The 24,595-nt window shown below is 41.3% G+C and overlaps 2 protein-coding genes and 1 long non-coding RNA gene across 4 annotated transcripts in view; all 3 read right to left on the bottom strand.

Annotated features, from left to right (window-relative positions):
• The window catches only part of OCLN (occludin), a 30,257-nt gene extending 27,939 nt beyond the window's left edge, over nucleotides 1-2,318 (bottom strand). Inside the window, exon 1 of one of the 2 annotated variants that reach the window (XM_081881207.1) lies at nucleotides 2,160-2,318. The gene's annotated coding sequence lies outside the window, so the exon portion shown is untranslated. Of the gene's footprint in view, nucleotides 1-2,128 lie in introns of both variants that reach the window. The other variant, XM_081881208.1, reaches the window with a different exon arrangement.
• Nucleotides 2,319-13,756: 11,438 nt separating this feature from the next.
• The window catches only part of LOC309352658, a 70,157-nt gene continuing 59,318 nt past the window's right edge, over nucleotides 13,757-24,595 (bottom strand). The window contains exon 2 of the long non-coding RNA XR_014161399.1: nucleotides 13,757-14,621. This is a non-coding gene — a long non-coding RNA (uncharacterized lncRNA). The remainder of the gene's footprint in view (nucleotides 14,622-24,595) is intronic.
• MARVELD2 (MARVEL domain containing 2) lies at nucleotides 15,994-24,017 on the bottom strand. Its single transcript, XM_081881205.1, has 7 exons — nucleotides 23,883-24,017; nucleotides 22,030-23,208; nucleotides 20,480-20,515; nucleotides 19,822-19,955; nucleotides 18,675-18,846; nucleotides 17,657-17,707; nucleotides 15,994-16,977 (listed from the first exon to the last, which is right to left on the bottom strand). The coding sequence occupies exons 2-7, from the start codon at nucleotides 23,191-23,193 to the stop codon at nucleotides 16,867-16,869; spliced, it is 1,668 nt and encodes a 555-aa protein (XP_081737331.1). The 5' UTR covers nucleotides 23,194-23,208; nucleotides 23,883-24,017; the 3' UTR covers nucleotides 15,994-16,866.

Raw genomic sequence — 24,595 nt, 5'->3', positions numbered from 1 at the left:
TGGATCAGGGGCATTTCACGCAGGGGCATTTGTGTTCTCTATATAATGCCACACTGCACACCAGTATTTCTTTTTAGCATTCCACATTGCTATATTATAAATGTAGGAGCAAGCTCTCTTCAGTTTTTAAACATGAACATTTGCAAACATGATCTATGCTCAGATCATCCCTACATTTCATGATTTACACTACAATCCAAAAACCACACTTCCCAGGGAGCAGGCTCCATTGAACTAAATGGGATTAACTTCTGAACAAACCTATTCCAGGACACTGGAAAGTCCAACAAACACAAAATCACATTTGGCTTAACAAACATACATACAAAGCAAGGGAAGCAGATCCACCTGCTTTGTGTTCTGGCTATCGATCTATGCAACTTGAAAAATGTGATATAGATACAAATTACTATAATATTCCATCTGATTGCAGTCCCACATTCTGAAGCAGCTGCCCTCTTAACTTAGGAATGTACTGGAAACCAACATGCAAGAATGAGAAAACCCCCTTTTAAAAATATAATGTATTCATTTTGTTAACTAAAACTGTATCATGTCTTTGCACAAAATTGGAAAAACTTCAACCAGATCTCAACACTGATAACGCTTACAATTTCAACCCATTCTACCATCCTGCACTTACACATGCTATTATTTAATTCTGTGACACGTCTATGTGAAACCAGTTTCCAAGCTTTTGACTGATCAGAGTCCACCCTTGGCCAAGACGTCAAACTTATCCAACCTCCCAGTGCATTGTTCAGAACGTGCAATGCTTGATGACGCACTTGCAGGAGTCCTCTAACTTACCAGTGTCCTAGTTCTCTGCTTGGCATACAGAACCAGTAGCCTTTAACATGAACCCATCTACTGTATAGCAAAAACCAATTAAAGCATGTTCAACATAACAAACTCGCAGCACAACCCTACAGACATTTGCAAAGAAACAAGACCCACTGGATTCATAGGGATTTACACTTAAGAAAAAGTGTGCATAGAATTACAGCCTTAGGAAATGAGAGAACAGAAAAGTCAAACAATTGAAGAAAATCATTTATGCCCTCAGGCCACCTATTTAAAAAAATAAAACTGAATTGTCGAGATAAAACTGAATTGGAGCAGAGAACAAGGAAATAGCAGGGAGGGAAGAGTGGATTTTAATGTGCTTTAGCCAGTGTAAACAAGAAATTTGGAGTAAAATGCTATATTAATTCCTGCAGATTAACAGTAATCCTAACCATGTCTACTCAGAAATCCTATTGAAATCAACAGGTAAATTACTCCCAGGTAAGTGAGATTAGGCTTTGAAGTTAGAATACAGTATAAAAGTTTGGCACCTAGGGCTCTAAAGACCTGCCAGACTTATTGAACATTTAATGTCCTCCAAGGATAGTATCCAAGACTACAGGAGCCTTGTTTACAACCACACTTTCAAGAAACACGGCTCAGAGTGAAAGAAAGCTAATTCCTAAATGATAGACAAAAGAACAAACAAGAATTCGTAAGGATCAGGAGGGCTTAAGCACCTGGTCGATGAGCAGTGCTCATTTAAAACTGGACGTGTCTTTGAGCCAATCATATTAGACCAACAACATTCATGCCACTGAACCAAAATAAAGTTCAGGGTCGATAAATTAATATATCTCGATAACGACCGCAGACTTTGCATGAGAACGACGAAGAGGCAGCTGTGGCAAGAAATTAAATCTTAGTTATATGGAGGAAAATTAAATCTCAGCCGCCTGGAGGAAAGAATCGCAAATAAAGTGTCCTGTGAAGTTTTAAGTTTCGGATAAGCCTCCTGTAAAGTTTTAAGAGGAAAGTGGAGAGGGTGGTGACTAAAGAAGCATGGCTGTCTTCCCCCTTTCTTCCCCACCCACCACAAAATAAAGCTCACTCACAACAGCCAGCTCCAGGTAACCTGAAAGAGCTGGCTCCATCCAGAGCGATTCGGGTTAACCTCACAATCTCAGCCCACGCAGCAAGGCTGAACAGCTTAAGCCCTGGCTTGGGACTCGCAAGCATAAACGAGATATCCCACCTGAAATCAGTCATTCAGAGTATCGTTTCCCCCCCCCCGGCACCCCCCCTCTTGAAAAAGTCTACACCTATCACGTTTTGGACTCACCCAAACAGCTCCCCGCCAGAGAAAAGCGCACCTTGGCTCGCCGATGAACTGCAACCTGCTGCGCGCCTCGCTCTCCCCTCAAGAACTTGCATCTCTTCCTCCAACTCCGCCTCCTCCTCCTTCTCCCCGCAGCCAAGAGCGAGCGGGGGAGCGCCACACCCGAGCGGAGCATGCGCACTGCCGGCACACCTGGGGGGGGTTGAAAGGGAGGGGGCGGGGTGAGGAGTTCCCCTCTCCCTCGAAACTAGCCAAGCTCGCTCGGGACTGAGCGGCTCGGAATGCGCGCACGGCGCAACCCCATTGGCCCAGCGCCTTCCCATTCCTAGCCCGGGGGCGGGGCCCGGAATGGCCAAGAGCGGGAATGCCGCGCGCGGGGATGTGACCTCTTCACCTGATACTCACCTGCCGGCGGCAAACAGGTTGTTCCTGCAAGCGCTTGGAGGGGAGAGAGCGCATTTAAAGGGACAAGGCTCCGTCGGGAGGAAGAGGAACTCCGCTCTCGGCGTCTCGTTCGGGATGCCGGGACGAGACTGGCACACAAAAAGTGCCTCGACGCGCTTACCCAGGTGGGGGTGAACTTCGCCGAGACTGCCGCGTCATCCTGGCGTCCTTGAAACCAGGTGTTCTTCCGAGGAATCGTTCACATACCTGAGAGGGGGTGGGGGGAGGGAGAGAGGCGGTTCTTTCCCTCACTCAGGTGTTGGGTAATTGTCCTGACTCTCTTAAATTCGGAGTTCTTACATGATGGTCAAATAGAAACATGTCCACGGAACACCAAACAAAACATGTCCACAAAAAAGACCGTTTAAACAACTGGCATTTTAAAAAACTAAGACGTTTAGAACAATAGGAGCCAACTCGTAGGGGCCAAGGGGCCTTCACCCACCCATAAAATATTTGAGGGGGTCTGCCTGCCCCCCCCAGTTAATAAGCATTGTCATTCAAATAGTGTGCATGTGCGCATCTTGTGTTTGATTATGTGAGACAGGGCTTACTTGCCTCCCCCCCCAATATTTTATTCAAGTTATTCACGTTCATTCAACACAGTCTCCACTGTCCCTCATTCCAAGCAAACCAAACCCTAGTGGCTGGGGAAGTAAATAATAAATAATAATTTATTATTTATATCCCGCCCATCCGGCTGGGTTTCCCCAGCCACTGGGGTTTGGTTTACTTGGAACGAGGGACAGTGGAGACTGTTGTCTTTATGATATATGTTTGTTTACACATATATACAACCTGAATCCACGATGGAGGGGTTCAAAGCATTAACACCCCAAGAATGTCTTGCCTCTCCCATACTCACAGCCTTGGGTCCCAGCAGAGACCAGGCATGTCTTATCTCTCTTCCTCTCTCTCTCTCCCTTTCCAGTTTGCAGCTTTTCTTCCAGCTTCTAGCTCACATACGTAACTCTCCACTTTGGGCTTTTGTCTTTCTAACTTAATAGACAATTGAAGGAGGCACAGAGCCACTTCCTTAAGGACCCATACTTAGCAGGCTTTACCAGGCTGCCTGGCTATTCCAAGAATTAGAAGAGGGCTCCCAAGCAATAGAAGGGTCTCCACCTACAGCCTACTGCTCACCCCCACCCCAAACTCATAATATGTTGTTGTTTTTCAGAACTTACAGAATCGACAGTGGGTGTGATTAAATGAGCGGGAGTGTAGAAAGAGGAAGTTGTTATAATTGTTACCCAGTGATTCCATGAGATAAGTTATCAGTTAGTGTTCCTGTCTCAGCGATAGATGTAATATGTTTTGGGACTAGAGAACTACAGAGTTTTTTGTTGTTGTTGTTTAGTTGTTTAGTCGTGTCCGACTCTTCGTGACCCCATGGGCCAGAGCACGCCAGACACTCCTGTCTTCCACTGCCTCCCGCAGTTTGGTCAAACTCATGCTGGTCGCTTCGAGAACACTGTCCAACCATCTCGTCTTCTGTCGTCCCCTTCTCCTTGTGCCCTCGCATCTTTCCCAACATCAGGATCTTTTCCAGGGAGTCTTCTCTTCTCATGAGGTGGCCAAAGTATTGGAGCCTCAGCTTCACGATCTGTCCTTCCAGTGAGCACTCAGGGCTGATTTCCTTAAGAATGGAGAGGTTTGATCTTCTTACAGTCCATGGGACTCTCAAGAGTCTCCTCCAGCACCATAATTCAAAAGCATCAATTCTTCGGCGATCAGCCTTCTTAGTTTTCTAGAGATGTATATTTCCATGATGTGCCAAAGATGATGGTGAGCCAGCCACTTATGTATATTATACTAGTTGGTGGGAAGGCCTTGGCATACAACCACAAAACCAACATGCTAAAATGTTTAGAGAGAAATGTGCACAATTAGAAGATTCAGTACAAATCTGCAGGGGGTATAGAGAGGAACATGGGAAGCTCCATTGTGCACTCATACAGACCAAAGAGCCATCCAGCTCAATCTTGTTTACATAACCTTTCCCCATCCTGGAGCCTCCTGAAGTTTTGGACTCCAATTCCCTTCAGACACAGAGAGTGAAATACTTTTTGTTTTCTTTTTTCTTTTTGCCAAGCAGCCAAAACAAGGCAGCCAGGACACACAACAAGGGTAGCCACAGACACGTACTGATAGCAGCAACTTTTAATGTTTCACTGAATGGGCATGAAGTTGGGAATCAGGAAATGGGAGTTTGAGCTCCACCAGGGAGAATTTTGCATGCCCATAAAAAAGTCCTGTCTCTATGATGTAAAATCTTCAGAAAAGCAATTTTTCTAGGTTTTTGTGAGGAGGGTAGTTTTATTTATCTATTTATTTAAATATATGCAATATTGTGTGTTGTAGCCAACATTGCTATTCTGATCACTTGCACACTGGAACTCTCCTCTCCTGTGCAGCCCTCTGCACATGCTCAAAATCTGCCCCAGAGAGTTGGGCGATCCTCCAGAGCAGATTTTGGAGACCTGTGAGGAGAGGAAAGGGACGTTCCACTGCATGAGTGGAACACGACTCACAGAGGTTTGGATACAACCTTTACCCCCATGAAATCTAAACTTATTTTAGTTTTAACAGCATAAACAGTATTTTTATGGCTTAATTAGCATGTATAATCATATTTTGCATATTTATAAACATTACAGAACAATCTGATGCAAGCGTACTTCAAAATAAAACGCATTCTGTTTAGCAGAGTTTATTCCCAGTTCAGTAAACAGACTGGAAGGGAGGGGAGAAAAGGTCAGCCTCAAGGGAGTGTCTCCAAACTAGATCAAAGGTCTCCAGAAGAAGGCAAAGCTTTTTTTTAATTAAAAAAAGTTTTCATTAATTATTATTGGGTTACAAAAGTACGTACGGAATCTATGCTTTCAGTTTGGAGTTCTTTCTACATAATTCATATTTCGTGTGAGACACTGGTGTTAGACAGTATAAAGTTGTAGGAGAAGAAAGAGAGGTGAGGAGAGAGAGCGGGGGGGGGGAGGGAGAACTTTCATTCTTCTACATAGTGTATGTGTAAGGTTTTTGTGTCAGTGTCACATGGGTAGGTTCTATTTCTATTCATTTATTCATTTTTGTTGGCGGCGAGAGGCATTGGTGGGGGGGCAGGGCATGATTAGTTGCCCTTACAGTACAGTGGTACCTCAGGTTAAGTACTTAATTCGTTCCGGAGGTCCATACTTAACCTGAAACTGTTCTTAACCTGAAGCACCACTTTAGCTAATGGGGCTTCCTGCTGCCGCCACGCTGCTGGAGCAAGATTTCTGTTCTCATCCTGAAGCAAAGTTCTTAACCCGAAGCACTATTTTTGGGTTAGCAGAGTCTGTAACCTGAAGCGTATGTAACCTGAAGCGTATGTAATCTGAGGTACCACTGTAGTTGACTGCAATGAGTTTTGTTTGAGTGTGTGAAGGGGAGGGGGTTGTTGGGTCAACTTAGCCATATTGATTCATATACTGTTGGTGGGTTCCTGTTGTTGTCTTGTTGGGCTGTGTGTATAATAAAGGGGAGCCACACTGGGGTGAAGTCATCCTCTTTTGTTTGTCTCCATGCTGAGAAGACAGCAAAGCTGAGGTTCACATTTAAATGTAGAAATGTATCTTGGATTTGTGTGTTATGCATATCCAATATACATAGAAATTTGAATTCTGCATTGTCTTGCACAAAAATCTTTAAACTACGCAGTTTGAGTTGGCTGAGTCAGCATTTCTCATAGATATATTCCAGTGGTCCCCCCAATTTCCAATTTTCATGGGCCTTCACATCTCTAGTCAGGGGATTAGGAGAGATTGCTCCCAGGACTCAAACCTACACTGCAAAAGTCACAGAGCAGGCTAGTTTCAGCAAGCCATTGTCATATCTATGGTCTGAAGGTGACTTTGTTTGAAACCAACCCGAATTGTGGGTTCCACAATTCTTGTGGACATCCAATCAAGCTGCATGTTGGAAGATTCAGGAGAGATAAAAGAAAGAACTTCTACACACAAGCATGGTTAAACTGTGGAACTCACGTCCACAGGGGGCAATGACGGCCATCAAACTTTGAGCTCTTCAAATGAGGATTAGACAAATTCATGGATGAGAGTGACATCAGTGGCTACTAACCATAACCGCTGTGCTCTGCCTCACTGCTGGAAATGGTGATTCTTCTGAAAACCAGTGGCTGGAAACCACAAGACGGGAGACTACTGTACTCTTGTGTTCATGTCCTGTCTGCGGTTTCCTACAAATATCTAGGTAGCCACAGTGAGAACAAGATGCTGGACTAGATGGGCCATTGGCCTGATTCAACAGGCTCTTCTTATGTTCAGAAGCATAAAAACAAAAAGCTTCTAAGCTCCCACCTCCTCCCACCATGTGGGTGAAAAGAGAGGAGGGGGAAAGCACACAAGCCCAGGAAGGAGCCATGGGTAATTCACATAGCAGCTAAACAATGGTTTGGTGTTACACCTAAAGGCAGCCAGAGATGATTCTGCAGTTTAGGTGATTGCATACATTCCACTTGAAATGCTTCGCTTCAGTGATGTATCATAGCAGGATAATGAATGAATATTCTTCGTTGTTGGGTTATTTATTTATTATATTTATGTATTACCTGCCCTTCATCCTAGGGTGTGTTACAGCAGTATAAAATAAAACATTAAAACCAGTTTAAAACAAATTTAGTTATTTCTATTTTGGAATAGGAAATAAATCAATCCATCTGCTTTTGATGAAAACTATACCAGCACACTGTCCCTCAGCTGAAGAGTCTGGTAGCAAAATATTGAATAAAACATTTCTAGGAATACCTTGCCATGTGCTAAACTGAGCACCTGCTGGAAGAGTTTAACAAATTTAAACTCATTTAAATGGTGGTGGGGCTCATTTCAGGAGGGGATGAGTCCGCCTATCGGGACAAGGTGGAGCGGCTCTGTGTTTGGTGTGGAGAGAACAATCTGGCTCTTAATACAGCTAAGACCAAGGAATTGGTGGTGGATTACAGGACAAAAAAGGCGGTCATTCAGCCCTTGTATATCAACGGGGAACGGGTGGAGAGGGTGGCGGAATTCAGGTTTTTGGGAGTGACTATCGATCAGGGCATGACTTGGAGCGCAAATACCACTGCTCTGGTGAAGAAGGCTCAGCAGAGAATTTATTTCCTCAGACTTTTAAAGAAGAACAATCTGAGTGAGAAACTGCTGGTGTCCTTCTACCGAGGCTCCATAGAGAGCATTCTCACATACTGTATTTGTGCTTGGTTCTCCAGTTGTACAGCTAGGGAGAAGAAGGTGCTCCAGAAGGTCATAACCACAGCCCAAAGGATTATTGGTCATCCTCTCCCATCTTTGGAAGAACTGTACGGTTCCCGTTGTCTTAGGAAAGCAAACAACATCCTGCAGGATTCATCTCACCCGGGATACAGTCTGTTTGCACTACTGCCTTCTGGCAGGAGATATAGAAACATCAAGTCAAGGACAAATAGACTGAAAAATAGTTTCTATCCAAGAGCTGTGGCCTTTTTGAATGCTGTAACTCGATAGTGTGACCTGGAAGTTTGATGGGTGTGGGTGTGGGTGTGGCTGGAATGTGGTTTGTTTGGTTGTTGTTGCTGTTTTGCTTTTGTTGTTTTTTTAAGGGATGGCATCCAATTTCGTTGCACTGTGCAATGTTGCACTTGTGTAATGACAATAAAGAATCTATCTATCTATCTATCTATCTATCTATCTATCTATCTATCTATCTAAAATTTCCTCGACATGGTTATAAATGAGTAGGCTTCTTGCATAAATACATATATGTATTTGTGTAGATTTAGCAATTAGGAAACTCTTTCGTTCATCTCATGATTCACGTGCTCACAAACAAGTAATTAAAGAGGTTGACAAATCCTAATGATTAAGCATGGATAAGTTCAGCTATAACGAGTTGCATCGTTCTATTTAAATATTTCCCCTTTACCTTAGGCTTTCATTTCCTCTTTCTTGCATAATGCTTTGAATCGTGACTTAATAATTTCCCTGGCACCCTTCTCTGACATAATTATATTGAAAAAGAGGATATCAAGCATTAAAGTGAATTGGGAGCATACAGATTAAGTTTTGACAGATGTTGGATCCAAAGAGAAAGCTGCTACATGCCCCAGGATAAAAAACCTCAAGGATGGGCCACACTCAGTGGGATTGAAATGTATAGTAATGTTTAATTCAGCAGAGATTATTACAATATAAGCATTTCTAAACACCTGCAGCTTCTTGACTTTCAAAGCAGCAGATCCTGGGTTCAGTATGATAAACAAACTGATATTGTTTATATATCATGCTAATAAAAGGCAACACATTAAATACTTCCTTGCACAATGTACACTTAACAGCAGGAAGTCATTGCCCCAATATTTATTTTAAAGTATTTATATGCTGCCTTTCTGAATAAAAATTCATCTAGGGCAGATTATGTTTTATTATTACTGGTAATTACTTGTCCTTTACCCTAAGGTCAAAGGGCGGGTTACTGCATTAAAACACAATATTAACAACAAATTGGAACAAATTGGAACCATAAAAAAAACATGGGTCCTAAAAACATATACCTTGTGTGTCAAAACAATATAGCATTCTCCAAAAGCTATATTTATTGAAGATACCAGATGTAATTCTGTGGAGAGGCAGTTCCACAGTTTAAGGCCGTCACCCCCCCCCCCAGCTCTGAGGACAGAGGAACTACCAAGAAGGCCCTCGCTGTGCTCTCTTATTTTAAAACAATAGTATATCAACTAACATAATAAAATACCTTCCACAAAACCTCCTAAAGAACAATAAAACAACAATTTCTAGTTCATAAATGCATGGTTCATAACAATATTGGCCAGAATCCAGAGAGCCACTTTAGGAGCTGTTATTAGCTTCACATGCCCACTGGCAGTTTTGGCTGCTTTGCCTTTGTCTAGCAAAACCTATCACTCCATATCGCAAACTGTTTCTAACAGGTTCAAAAGCACTTTGTCATGTGACATGAAGGCCGATTGCTTCTGTCCAACAAACACTGGTTCAAACCTCCCATGGGAGTACAAAGTTAAGTTTCAGAGAGCTTTAGATCCTAGCTATTGCATGTAGTCGCTTTTTCATCTCAACAGGAACAAAAAAAAAGCACAGAAACAAAAGGAAACACTAAACATTCTTCATGATTGAAGTATTAAGCCACAAGTATTTTTGTGTTTTTTAAATACCATATTGTTCCGTGTATAAGACGCCCTCCATTTTGGGGGAATCAAAATTAAGAAAATACACTATGCACTTACACTATGCACTATCTGTGTATAAGACGGCCCCTTATTTTAAACTTCAAAGATGTAGGGGAAAATATAATCTTATACACAGAGAAATACGGTACATTAATATGCATATTAGCAACTCTTCACATTTGCAGCATTCAAATAGTAATGAAAATATGAGTTTCCACATTGTACCAATGCTGTAATAAGTTTCTAACATGTTCTGTATTTACTTCCCTACTGCCACTGTAAAAAAGAAGCTGAGCCAGCTTTTCCAGAAGTTTGTACTTCTTCCTTCTATACATTTAATGCAACATTCAGTTTCAAAATAATTAATATCACTTTTTTATATTAGCTTTAAATATTCTTCCGCAGACAGAAAAACCATCATTCCTAAATGTCCAAACTCTTTTCATTATGTCTAAAAGAACTATCATTGAATTGTGTAACCCACTATGAATGACTTTCTTAATAGCATTCTTAAAAAATACTATCATCACCACTGGGCATAGTCATCATGTGATTGTACTACAGCATTTGCCATCTTTCCATTCAGGCATTTACCGTGAAACAATTTGACACTGCTGTGGCTCTCGCAGTGCATTGTTAAACATATTTCTAGAACAATGGAAGGGAGACCAGTTTAACGCTTTTCCTCTGCTGTAACAATTCTAACACGGATTAAAAATAAATAAGTTATAGCACACATGCAAGGGATTTTCCATCCTTCATAAAACTGGTCAAGTTAATGTTTGCTTTTCAAAAGAGGTCATAATGTATTGCTGAAGTCGAACAATTCAACATTGTGATTTATTTATTCCTCCTGAAACAATAACAGGTTGCTGAGTAACGCAACACAACAAAGGCTGATTAGGTGTCCCAGGCAATAGTCTTCAATTGTGAATGTGTCTGTTCTTGCTCAAAAGCTGTTTCTCATACTTTAGGTGTTTATGAAAGTGTTCCTGAATGACACTGAATATCTGGAGCCACTTCAATCTGGGTTTAGACCTGGTTTCAGGACTGAATTGGACTTGGTCACCCTCATGAATGATCGGGAGAGGGACAGGAGTACAACCTTGTTACTCCTACTTGATTTATCATCAATTTTTGATACCACTTACCGTCACATAGAGGAGGGAGAAAGGTTGTTTTCTGCTGCTCCAGAGAAGCGGACACAGAGCAATGGATCCAAACTACAAGAAAGAAGATTCCACCTAAGCATTAGGAAGAACTTCCTGACAGTAAGAGCTGTTCGACAGTGGAATTTGCTGCCAAGGAGTGTGGTGGAGTCTCCTTCTTTGGAGGTCTTTAAGCAGAGGCTTGACAACCATATGTCAGGAGTGCTCTGATGGTGTTTCCTGCTTGGCAGGGGGTTGGACTCGATGGCCCTTGTGGTCTCTTCCAACTCTATGATTCTATGATTCTATGGTATCCTTCTGGATCAAGTGATTAGATTGAGTATCAGAGGTACTGTACTACAGTGGTTCTGTCCATATCTGTATGGTTGAGTCCAGAGAGTAGTGTTTGGGTAATGCTCTGGCAGGGCATAATTTTGTCCCCAGTGTTATTTAAACATCTGTGTGATGCTATTGGGAGCCAGGGTGGATAAAAATCAATGATTATTATTTTTTTAAATCAGTTTTTTAAAATTTAAATCAGATTTTTATTTAAATCGGATTTTTAAAATAAAGTGCTTTTGGAGGAAAAATCTTTCTAAAGATAGTTTTCTATTTAAGTTACATTATAGTCCAAAGGCTATTCATCAGGAAATAAGGATTTGTTTTAAGTTTTTCATGTGTGCTAAAACTCAGTCTAAGTTTTTTATTTGAAAAAGTTTAACCACATCAGTTAACAAACATGGATACATATGCTATAATGTTATTGTTTTAGTTAAATAAATTGTTTAAATTGTTATCAAGGAAATGATTATTTTTCTCCTTCCAATAAAGTACAGCAGAAAAGTGGTCCAAATATAAAGTTAACTTATTAAACCTCACAATAATTGCATAATTATCTGTCTATGTATTTCTAATAGTATAACAAAATCAGCAATTTTTGATATAACTGTAAAAACTACTCTGAAAAATTATTATTCAAAAAATGAAACCTTCATCTGGTTATAAATATATTAAGATTACACCAGCAAGAATGAGTCATTCTGTAAAAAAAAGATTTAAATCAAGTCTTACTGACTAGTGATTTAAATCAAGTCTTATTGACTAGTGATTTAAATCAATTTGATTTAAATAAAATCCACCCTGCTGGGAGCTGTAATTAGGAATTTTGGAGCATGGTGACATCAGTATGCTGATGACACACAGTTGTGTTTCTCCATAACATCTGTATCAGGAGAGGCTATACAGGCCCTGGATCAATGCATTAATGCAGTGCTTGACTGGAGAAGGACCAGTAAACTGAGTTTAAACCCTGCAAAGGTAGAGGCTTTGTGGGTGGGATGGTTCCTGTGCCCAGTATAGGCCAGTTGCCTCTTCTGGACAGGGTTGCACTCCCCCTAAAGGAGGTGGCGTATGGTTTGGGTCTATTCCTGGAGACGTCTTGTATCTTTTCAGGCCAAAGTAACATCTGCAACAAGGAATGTCTCTTACTAGTTTCGTGTGGTATGCCAGCTATGGCTGTATATGGATTGAGATAACAAGGGGCTTATACCAAACCAAGCAATTGTATATAATTTATTCTCATGTTTTATACATCTGAAATGTAATAAATAATTAAAATACAATCTATGGCCTTTTAAACTGTGTATGTGGGTTATTGTTTCTGCTCGTTTATTATGCTAAATATTTTTGTGTTTTTATATTGTAAACGACCCTTGAGCTTCAGATGAAGGGAGGTATAGAAATTTAGTAACAATTTTTCACTGATAGGGTTATCAGTTCCCAAGTTTCTCTGCTGCTCCCAAGTTTCTGCAATGATCTACGCCCCTCAGCAAGGCTTCAGGTGAGAAAAAAGGAACTACTGCAGGAGAACCTGTAACTTTAAAAAAGTCTGTATATCATGGGCAGCAACAGCATTGGTATGTGAGAGAGAAATCAATATTGTCATTTCCATCAGCAGGATAAAGCATACTTACAATGGTGGCTGTTTCTTAATTTTGTGTTATGCCACACTCTCCATACAGGCATTTTGTGTTATACCATGCCTCTCATGGCCTATTCTGTGACTAGTGCCCCCAGCACATACTCAAAATTCACAATGTGTACACTAGTCCAACAGGTTGGTATTTCAGTAAACTAATGAATTTTGTTCTAACTTTTTTCCAAAGTCCACATCCAATCTTATTAGCTTATCACTGCCGAAATCATTAATATAGACCATGGGTAGGCAACCTAGGCCCCGGGGGCCAGATCCAGCCCAATCGCCTTCTAAATCCAGCCCACGGATGGTCCGGGAATCAGCGTGTTTTTACATGAGTAGATTTTATTTAAATGCATCTCTGGGGCATAGGAATTCGTTCATTTCCCCCCTCCAAAATATAGTCCAGCCCCCCACAAGGTCTGAGGGACAGTGGACTGGTCCCCTGCTGAAAAAGTTTGCTGACCCCTGATATAAACCAAAGGACAGAAGTATTTAAATGCTATATTTAGCATACAGCATATGACACTTTGTTGTTCTTAATTTTTGACACTTCACATTTTATAAAGTTCATATAATAAAATAAGAAGAAACATGATACAAATGACTTCATGATTCTTTCTGGATGTTGGAAACTGAAACCTAGATTTAAAAAATGAACAATGAAAACTTATAAAAATATAGTTTTCTGTCAAACAATTTGCTAACACCACAATGAGCTCTGCAATGTGTGTTATAATATGTTTCTATATAGACATTTTATGGGATGTAAAAACATATTTCAGAATAAAGATTGAACAAAGTTATTCTTTCAGCAAAGAAGAAAACTGTTTCAGTACCTCTTATTTTTATTAGAAAAATATTTTGTAAAATCAGTACCAAAGATTAGAAGTTGATTGCCAACAGCTGAAATTTTCTTTAAAGATCAGGATAATAGATACTAGATACTAAATACTAATGTTTAAAACATGCAAATGTTTGCCATAAGGCACAGTGTAGACAGGCACACAATGTTTACCAAAGGATTCCCCCCTCCTGTTCAGGTGGGAACAGATGTTTCTATTTACAAATAGTCACCTTTATCCAGCAGCAATTTATGCACTGAACACAAACTCCAATATATGGATCTGCTGTTACATTGGATAGTAAGCTGTTGTGTGGGCAATGGAAGATTAAAATGAACCCCCCTTTCCACCTGAGATTATTAGTTCTATCAGCAGTTCAGTGCTAAATATTTGGCAAGGATAAATTTCACCAAGAAAAAGATATCAGCACCAATTTTCAAATCAAAAAACAAACCTCAAAGTGAAAACATTGCTTCATTTGCAGTAGCACTCCCGTTTTATGTCATACCTAGCTTGTTTGACTATAAACCTTTTTATCAGGCTGTAGCCACCTCCTTTCCCAAAGGTAAGGAAACTAATCCCCTTCTTCTACAATTAAGCACAAACAATATAATATTGTGGGGAAAAGAAATGACTATTGTCTGAACAAGAGGTTATGGTCCACTCAAAATGCATTAGACATGCCATTCAATTGCTGTACTTTTTTCAAATAAAACTATTTTCTTTAGCTTCCTTTGAGGTTCATCTGCTTTTTAGGCAGTATGCAGGTGCCCTTCTTCAGCTTCCTCCTTTCATATACAGTGGTTCCTCGGGTTAAGTACTTAATTCGTTCCGGAGGTCCGTTCTTAACCTGAAGACCACATTAGCTAATGGGGCCTCCCGCTGCTGCCGTGCCGCCGCCGCGTGATTTCTGTTCTCATCCTGAAGCAAAGTTCTTAACCCGAGGTAATATTTCTGGGTTAGTGGAGTCTGTAACCTGAAGCGTATGTAACCCGAGGTACCACTGTATTTTGCATCACGTCCATAAGGGCAGTCGTCACTATAAAACTCATTTTTGTCCTTGAGTGAGAGAACTTGAGAGCTGTGCATAGCAGAGAACAGTGCTTTCTGAATTTAAACATCATAAAATTGTAGATTTGGAAGGGACCACGAAAGTCATCTAATCCAACCCTCTGCAATGCAAGAATCTTTTGCCCATGCTCAGGGTCAAACCCATGACCCTGAGATGAAGAGTCTCATGCTCTACCGACTGAGGTATCCCAGCAGTCATTCATAAATTTTTGAAGGTTGTGGCACAATTAGACAGGGGTTTGATCCATCAACTTTACTAATACAAATTGATTATTTTGCTGCAAGGCAAAAGTAGGCCCTTGAATGACTGCTTCAGTTATTTAAACGTTCCGTGATTAAGAGCTACAGAGAAAGTTTCTGAATAAGGTAGTAGACAGAAAAGTTAGCACAGTGGTACCTCGGGTTAAGAAGTTAATTCGTTCTGGAGGTCCATTCTTAACCTGAAACTGTTCTTAACCTGAAGCACCACTTTAGCTAATGGGGCCTCCCGCTGCCGCTGCGCCGCCGGAGCACAATTTCTGTTCTCATCCTGAAGCAAAGTTCTTAACCCGAGGTACTATTTCTGGGTTAGCGGAGTCTGTAACCTGAAGTGTCTGTAACCTGAGGTACCACTGTATTTTTAAATAGGAAAAAATGTATTTACTGGTTTGTGAAACTGACCCAAAGGATTGTAACAACAACAGAAAGAACTGGGCAAGGAGGGGGAGCTGCTCAAACAATGGAACCTGGCGAGCAGAACTTTGGGCAACAGGTTTCTGTTTCCAAATCCCATTGTACAAAAATGGTGCTCAACACAAAGGAATGAAAATTTCTCTACTTAGAACTTGGTGCTGAATATAAGAGTTCCCAACACTTCACTGGGAACCATGTTCACAGAGAACTGGGAAATCAGCACTCTTAGCCTTAAGAGCATTACTTACTTGGGAAGTAAGAGTGACTCTTCAGTCTTTCAAAGAGGGAATCAGCCTTACTGACAGTACTGATAATTTGTTGGGCAGTTAGGAATGTGTGTTATGTGCACACACCAGCAAGCAGACAGGCTGTTACATAAACCTAATTATCACAATCGTACTTTCAGACACAACAGATTCACATTTACAAGAAGCCAATATCCAAATTAAAAGCAAAAAAATAATCAAGCAGCAAAAGGAAACACTCAAATTGCATTTATATATGATCAAGGAGCAGGAACATAAAGTACAAAATTTACATAAATGAAGTAAAACCTTAAAATTTGTTCAAGATAACGGCCTGTCTCACACACAATGCTAAACCATGTGGGGGAAAAGAAGGAGTCCAAGTACAGTGGAACCTCAGGTTGCGAACGTGATCCATGCGGGAGGCACGTTCGCAACTCGCAGCGTTCACAACCTGCAGCGCCACATCTGTGTGTGATGTGATAAGGGCTTCTGCACACGCACAAAGTGTGATTTAGTGGTTCTGCACGAGCTTTGAAACCCAGAAGTAACCTGTTCCGGTACTTCTGGGTTTGGCGCGTCCGTAACCTGAAAACGCATAACCCACTGCATTCGCAACCCGAAGTATGACTAAAGCCTTGGGTTTAAGCACTCATTCTTCCCTTCTCGTCCTATGGGACTGAAAGAAGGAATATATGCTAGCATGTCGTTTCCATTAACCCAGACTTCTTGTTAATAGCAAATGAAAAACTTGTTTAAAATGCTGGTTAGTTAAACAAGCCAGCTTCATAATGGTTTGAAGATGGCTTGTTTCAAAAACTTATTATAGTTTTAATCCACAGTCTCTGATTCTGAATGGCAAACCCAGATTAGCTGGAAACCAAAGTCCTCTCAGCTGCATGAGGGGAGGGGAGCACAGAAAGCCAAGGCTTTGCTCAATCTTGTTCCAGCTTGTGCAAATAGCAGTAAACCATTATGTGCCAGTCAGCCCAGTAATAAAATTTCACAAGATTTAAAAATTCATTTCACAGCAGAATGTTTATACAGTTATGGCAATAAATAAATATAAAAAAACCACTGAACTAAAACCTTGCAAATAAAGTCCCCCTAAGCATTCCAATTCATAACTTTGTCATAATCTTGAATTCTCTGTTTTATGTGAGAAAGCTTTTTCTTTAGATATTCACAACGTTCTTTTTTCTCAAGAAATGTGGGATCCTGCAATACAGAGAATAAACAGATCAGTAATTTATTTTGTGGAAACCTGCAGAGGTAGGTGGGTCAAGTCACAAAAGGTAATTTCAATAAATCTCATGAAGTGTTATTTTGTTTTGCTGGGTTTCTTTCATATTTTGTCAGCAAACCTTAACATTTGAGATCGGGAAGTAATACATTTAAATGTATACATGCAATGAATTTTTTTTTTTAAAAAAAAATCCAATGCCAGAATAATGAAAACTTAAATCTAGGGCAAGTTCTTATCCTGGAAGGTCATGTTACCACATTGTGAATGGAAACTAGTATTTGAATGGAAACCCACTTATGACTTTCAGCCTTATTAATGGAACTGCCTGCTAGAACTGAGTGATACCCCTTCTTTTTCTGATGCCCCTTCCTCAAATTCTCTCTCAAAATCCACCTTTTATGTGAAGAATTTTAAGCAAAGTCCTCATCTCCAACCCAAACAAAGCTGAAGTACGTGCAATTAGGACACATGTTCTTCCTGTTGGCCCTCCCCTTCATTCTTATTCCCTACCTCTCTGCCCTTTGCCTTCCTTGTGCCAAAAATTACTATGTAAAACAACTCAGGGCAGGGGTATCTTTGTTACTGCTCTCTTAAAAAATTATGCACATTAACAATCAGTAATTACATAAATAAGTAGATATGAGAACTCACATTCTTTTTCTTTCTATACTGTTGCAAAACATTTGCAATTCTGTCATGTTCCTGTAGAGGGGGGAAAACAGCATTTCAAAATATCATGTCTATTATATCCACAAATAACATATTAATTTTCTTCTGTCCTAATATTTTTTTTATGTAACCATAGTACAAGTTCAGAATACCATTCCTAGAGAGGTCATCTGCTTTGCTAGGTTGAAACTGCAGGAGCTGAACAACAGCAAAACCCTATAACAACTAAGCTATATTAATCCTGAATATTGCTACTTCAGTTCAAAAATTGGTGGTCCTTCTGGTTTTGAAGGGAATGGGACAAAAGGGAGCATGTGGTGGTTACTAGTAATCTACTGTATTTTTCGCCCCATAGGGCGCACCTAGTTTTTTGGGGGGGAGGGGAATAAAGGGGAAAAAATTATTTCCCCCCAGGCACGGGGCAGGGGAAGCCCAAGCTTCCCCCGACCTCAGAACAGGCTGCTGTCCGCAGGGATGCAGGCAGCTCTCCTGTGCAGAGCTGCGCGAAGCCCGAACCCTGGGGCGCACTGAGCTCAGTGCACCCCAGGCTTCAGGATGCAGGCAGCTCTCCGCAAGCCGTGGGAGCCCAGCGGGAACTCCCGCGGGCTCCCAAGGCTTGCGGATAGCTTCCTGAAGCCTGGAGAGCAAGAGGGGTCAGTGCGGACCGACCCCTCTTGCTCTCCAAGCTTCAGCGAAAGCCTGCATTCACCCCATAGGACGCACACACATTTCCCCTCCATTTTTGGAGGGGGAAAAGTGCGTCCTAGAGGGCAAAAAATACGGTAATAATTTCACAGCTAGATGACTGACAGTAAACTACCAAGTGCTTTTCGATGCTATCTCAAGCAACAATTTTCTGCAGCAACCAAACTAAAATGTCTTTGGCTTGCTAAATGTAAAGGATTGTGGTGATCCAATGTCTAGGTTGCCATGTGACTCCAGCCAAAACTGCTTATAAATGCAATTTTTAAATCCATGCTCAATTATGGTAAGTACTTACAAGAGTGTTTCCAGGCTGCTGAGGAAGCTTCTGCATCAACGCATCTAGCTCATCAAATTTCTTTAAGACTGCTTGAACCTCAGCAGAAAGCTCTTTATATTCAGAGAACTGATCATTAAACACAGCTTTATATCGGTCTCTTTCCTCATCTGAACGAATTGCTGGGTATTTCCTGTAAGAAACTATAATTAGTCCTACAGGATCAACCATCTATGTAAGCTTCAAATGTATGCATTCTGGATTTTTGAAAAGACAAAAAAACCTTGTAAAAGCGTATTGCCACATGAAAATTGTGACTCAAATTAGAAAAGACTTCAACAATCTTAGATTACCTCCCACCCTCTGTAGAGTACAACTTGGTTTATTTAGTCAAATCACCTGGACTGTTTCCCAAACAATTTCATTGGTTATAACCTGGATGGCAGGCTAATTGCAGACTCTGCTTTAGAATAGAGGTTTGGGCTTGGCAATATGTCAACAATAAAATTGTTATTGGCACTTGATACTAAGTGATTCAAACTCAAAAGTTCAAAGAGAGCATTTTTTTAATTAACAGAAATCAATATGGGAAGTCTCCTTTGCATGATATAATTTGAAATGCTTTATAGCTAAAAACTATGCACTCAAAATCAATATCTGCAAGAACAGAATGGAACCACTGCTATACAAGGCATTGATTTCCGGATACAGTTCTAATATGAAAATATAATTAGGTGGTTAAAAGTCAGCAATAATATAGAAACAAACCTTTTTCCACCAAACACAAAGTCACCTAATTTAAGCCATCTAATTTGGTTAAACCAAAAAGCCCCTCATTATTCATGGTTTCCTGTTTCATCCAAACTGGAAAATGATGATTACTGGCTTCAGAAGAAACCATGTTATCACACCAACTTCAAACCAATGTTTAATATCCTGACTTGTTCCAAAGCAAGTAAATGTAATTCCCTAGTTTGGATGAAATGAGAAATTATGACTAGCTGAAGACTCCCTGGTTTGTTTGCTAACGCTGTGAAAGCAGGAGCAGAAGGCTCACATCTCAATTCATTCATATATTATTAAGCCAAGATGTGATCATCTGCACTCGGTCATTGGGATTTATCACTCCAAGAGAAAGCTTCAAAAGGAAGGTTGCAGAGAGACTCACGCTAAGTAGTCTGGCATCACTATAGGTTTAGGAATATGTCCTGCAGGTATATGGCCATTGAGTAGCTCAGGTTTCAGTTCCACAGACTTGAAGTTCTTTGCGTTTGTTGCTACTTTGGGACTGCCATCTTCATACTATGTAAAATGGATATTAACAGTCAGTAACAGTCAGTAAATCCACTTTAAACAGCACTAATTTAGCATGGAGAAGAGTGATCAGAAATAAGAGTGCAATTCTATCACATACACCTCACCCCCATGTTGACAGGAGAGGATTATGATAGTTGCCTCTCTGGTGGCCCCTGTTGTCAAGTGTGTCTCAACCTCCCTGTGGAACGCCCTCCCACCAGATGTCAAAGAAAACAACAACTACCAGACTTTTAGAAGACATCTGAAGGCAGCCCTGTTTAGGGATGCTTTTAATGTTTGATGTATCATAGTATTTTAATATTCTTTTGGAAGCCGCCCAGAGTGGCTGGGGAGGCCCAGCCAGATGGGCGGGGTATAAATAAATTATTATTATTATTATTATTATTATTATTATTATTATTATTATTATTATTATTTACCTATTTTATCCGAATTCTTGTTGAAACTAAAGTAGTTCAGGCCCTGAAAGTACTCAGCATTTGAATATAGAAAAAAAGTGTTGTTCTTACCATCCTTTTGGGAGCAAAAGATTGCGTCGTTATCATCTAATAAAAAACCAAAAACATCATCATTAAGTGTGCAAATGTAGACAATAAAAGCCTTAACACGCAGACATCTGGAGCGGAAAAAAAAGGCAAAAAGAGATTGCGCTTCTCCCTAAATCCAACAAGTGGAAAGAGGTGCATACTGTTTCTATCCTTCCTTGGAACCTCACTGGTAGTGTCTGCTGATATAGTTCCTCTTCATCTTTCTTTGAAAATGTCCCAGCTATTCTGGATTTTCAGGAAAAATGAAGGAGAAGAAGCTCTGTCCTGCTCTTCTTTCCCCTTCTGACAGAATTAGGGAAGGGAAAAGGACCAAAAGATTCCCCTGTCTGTTTTTGGTGCCAGGCCACCTGGAAGCAGCAATGGTATATTTTGACTCTCCTTTGAAAGTAGGAAGCAGAGAAACTTGGGAGGAGGAGATGCTCTCAGATCCTGGAATGTTGCAAGGCAGCAAAATTTAATCTCTGGTCAAAAGCACCGATATATGTCTCCACAAGACAATGTAGTATCAGTGTAGTTAACACTGCTGAAGGTATGCTAATATTGTTTTTGATTAGGTACATTCACAAGCAAACTCCACCTATTATACTGACATTATGTGGTCACATACACAGAACCTCAACAAAGTATATATTACTTGAACTCAATTCTGTTTAGGTGAAATTCTTCATAGACTCACAGAATTGTAGAGTTGGGAGGGTCATCTAGTCCAACCCCCTACAATGCAGGAATCTTGTTGCCTGTGGGGCTTAAACCTACAACCCTGAGATTAAGGGTCTCATGTTCTACCAAGTGAGGCTCTCCTTGCATGAACAATGTTCATTTCAGAATTATATGCAAAAAGTTGCACATAGTTAATATTAAGATAATCTATAAAACTTCAAAGGCCTCAAATCAGGTCCTTAGTTTAGTGATGCAACTGTTACAGAAGCAAGTACAACAGTAAGGAGACATAGCATCTACATAGTGGGCTGGTTCAGGTGTATTTATCTTAGCTGATTAAGCCAAATTCTGCACAAGCCTTGTGCCTGGGTGCTCTGTTTCATGTTGCCCCTTCCTTCCTCCTTTTTTTGGCATGCCATAATTCAACAATCAATTCAACTTGTTTTTATTATTGCTTGTAAGCCGCTCTGAGCCTGGCCTTGGCTGGGGAGGGTGGGGTATAAATAATAATAATAATAATAATAATAATTAACAATCCCTTGATTAGTGAAATATGGTTTCCTTTACTTTCCAATAGTTACTGGGATTAGAAGCAGGCAGTTTATTTCAGTCCTGGTTATCGAAAGTTTCCTCCTTGTACTGCAATGGGATTTTTTTGGTTAATAATTGTTTACTTACACAAAGGAGGGATGGAGTAGCAAGGGGACAAAAGACACAAGCACATGGTTTTAGGACACCTTGGCTTTAGTAAATTGAGATTTATGTGTCTGATCCAGGCCAGTGAATAAATGACAGTAACTATTTTACAAACTAAATGTATGGTAGGAACAACTGTTTTCTACAGAACTTACCTCTTGTTGCATAAGCTCTCGCTGTTTCCGTGCACTTTCATGCCTCCATAGTTTTAGGCAAACGATTGCGCCAACAAGATAGATTATCATTGTTACAAACAAGAAGATAATTGCAGCTGTCTGCCCCCCTTCTATACGGCAAAACATTGCGTTCATTGGCGTATTAAATAATGGGTAGTAGCAAAGTCCTCCTCTGTTAGCATCGTTCACATAGACTATAGCAGCTGACATATACAAAATAAACAAGGCAACATTAATTCCAAACTCGGTTAAAGGCCACCAGTGGGAATCTAGAAGAATTGTCCTGTAATACATGGACATACCAAGTACTAGAATTATAACAGTCACTATCCAAACAAGTGCTGCAAGAACAAGAACGAAAGGAGTTTTAGGCCCACTGTAGTAATAGCCTCCATACATGCTGCTTCCCCCTCCATATCCATACATGCTGCTTGCCCCATGTGGCTGAGAGTAGCCATACAAGTTGTACCACTCATTGTCCTTGTGAATGTAAGCTGTAACACAGGCAAACACAGCTGCACCCAACAGCAGTTCGGCAACTCCCAGGATCCTGAGCAAGCCAGCCCAAGATTTCATGTAAGAGTATCTCAAATTAAAGGCTTCTACTTTCTCACTGTATGCTAGAACAGTTTGTGTGTGCCTGTCTAGGGAGCCGTAGGGATCTTGTGGAAGCATAGCTTCAGCTTCTTTCCGTGAATTGTAGGTTCCCCCCGATCCTCCATAAGGATGCTGGTATGAGCTTGGAACTGAAGTATTGCCTGGCTTCACCGGAGTAAGTGTTGGAGATGATGGTGGAGAGCATTCAGCTCCACCAGAAATTGCAGCTACTGGCTTATTCCATTCAGGGCCGTCTGTTTTCCCTTTGAAGAAGTTTTTCCACGAGTCTGGAATGAATTTTCTCACTGGTTTAAGATCAGAGGCTCCAGCAGTTTCTTCGCTGTCACTTGGATAAAATTCAGGGCCAAAGGGTGGCTGTAGTGGAAGAGGTGGTGGCAAGGGGTCTGTGTTAAGTATGTGTCCAGCATCTTGAAAATCCCTTTCAGCATCTTCTTCTGAAGAATAATCCACATTCACTTCATCATAATGGACTGACCGACTGTGTTGTCCTGGTCTGCGCTCTGACGATGCATTCCTTGAAGACATTTGTGGTCCTTTCCCCTGTTTCAGAAATCAAAAGAGTGAAAAGATTCCTTTTCATTTCCTGGTTTCACATATACTGTGCTTGACAAAAGGAAAAGCAAACTGAATTCCTGCTTTGAGAGTCTGCAAAAAAACAACAACAAAAAAACCCCAACATCTTCTAAAGTCCTTAAATCTTCTAAAGAAAACAGCTGATATATTTTTCTTCTTCTATCATTATAATTTAAAAAAACAAAGCAAAACAAGCCATTTAATCAGTTTTTGACTGGACTTCTAAACCAAAACCAAGGCATGTGAATCTATTAACAGAGTACCTTTGACTACATGAAGAATGCTAGCACTATACACAGGATTAAGAGTTAAGGCTTCCCGTGCAGAGGGCAAAACGTTAACTATACTCACAGTTCCACCATCTTACAGAAAATTATAAATATGTGTGCACAGGAAGCAGGAGTCACGCACATAACGGGTATCAGCGTCAAGCCACCTAAGAAAACAATGGCTAGCTAGTCGGTTACACCATTACCCCACCCCTTTCCCTTGTTTTCCCTATACACAAGGAGGCCCAGCTTCGCCAGAAACTTTGCTGCGTGCAGTCAAGAGAAAACTACGCCCCGCGTCTCTCACCTACATTTATGAGGGTCGCCGCCTTCAAGCTGCGCTTCCGCGATTCCAGCTGGGCGCCCACTTACCTGGGAGTAAGTCTCAGTGGCTTCACAAGGGGACTTCTTTCTGAGCAGCCAGATATTGGAGCGCACTGGACGCCTCTCAGAAATGGGAACTCCCGGACTCTTCAAGTCCCGCTTTTCTCCCAAGGCTCAACCAACGACCACAGCACCTTCCTGCCGCCGCCTCACTCGCAACCACACCTCGCGGGCGCCCTGCGCTCCCACAACCACCGCGAGCGGAACCAAGAAGGCGCCTTTTTCTTTCTGGCGCAGCCTCACCGCGCTCAGCCTTTCTCTGCGCAGCTTTCCTGCCCCAGGAGAGACTTGCAAGCTGGCTTCAGGCGGGAAAGGAATGCGCAAAAATCCCGGGAATGACGAGGTTCCTTCTTCCGCCTTCCCGGCGAGGTTTCTTTTCCTCAGCGGCTCTGCCAAAGAGAACCGTCCCCTCCCGCGCGTCATGCGCTCATGTCCTCGTCGCGAGCGAGGCGCAGCCTACCTGCCCGCCTGCCCGCCCGCTCCAGGTAGAGCGGCTCTCCTGCTAGGCTGCCCCCACCGGCTGAAAGAGTTGCTGCTTCCGCTTGACGAATATTTTGATCCACGCGAGAGGCGCTTCCCCGCCCCCCAGTCTTTTGTATCCCCCACCCACCGCCTGGAAGGTCTAGAGTGGGCCCTCAACTCAAGTCTCCAACCTGTTAACCCATACAAAGTTGAAGTCAGTTCATTGACCAGCTGGGCGA

The sequence above is a fragment of the Podarcis erhardii genome (assembly GCF_964252035.2).
Source record: "Podarcis erhardii genome assembly, chromosome: 11".
NCBI lineage: Eukaryota > Metazoa > Chordata > Lepidosauria > Squamata > Lacertidae > Podarcis > Podarcis erhardii.
This window is presented reverse-complemented; position numbering and strand designations above follow the sequence as displayed.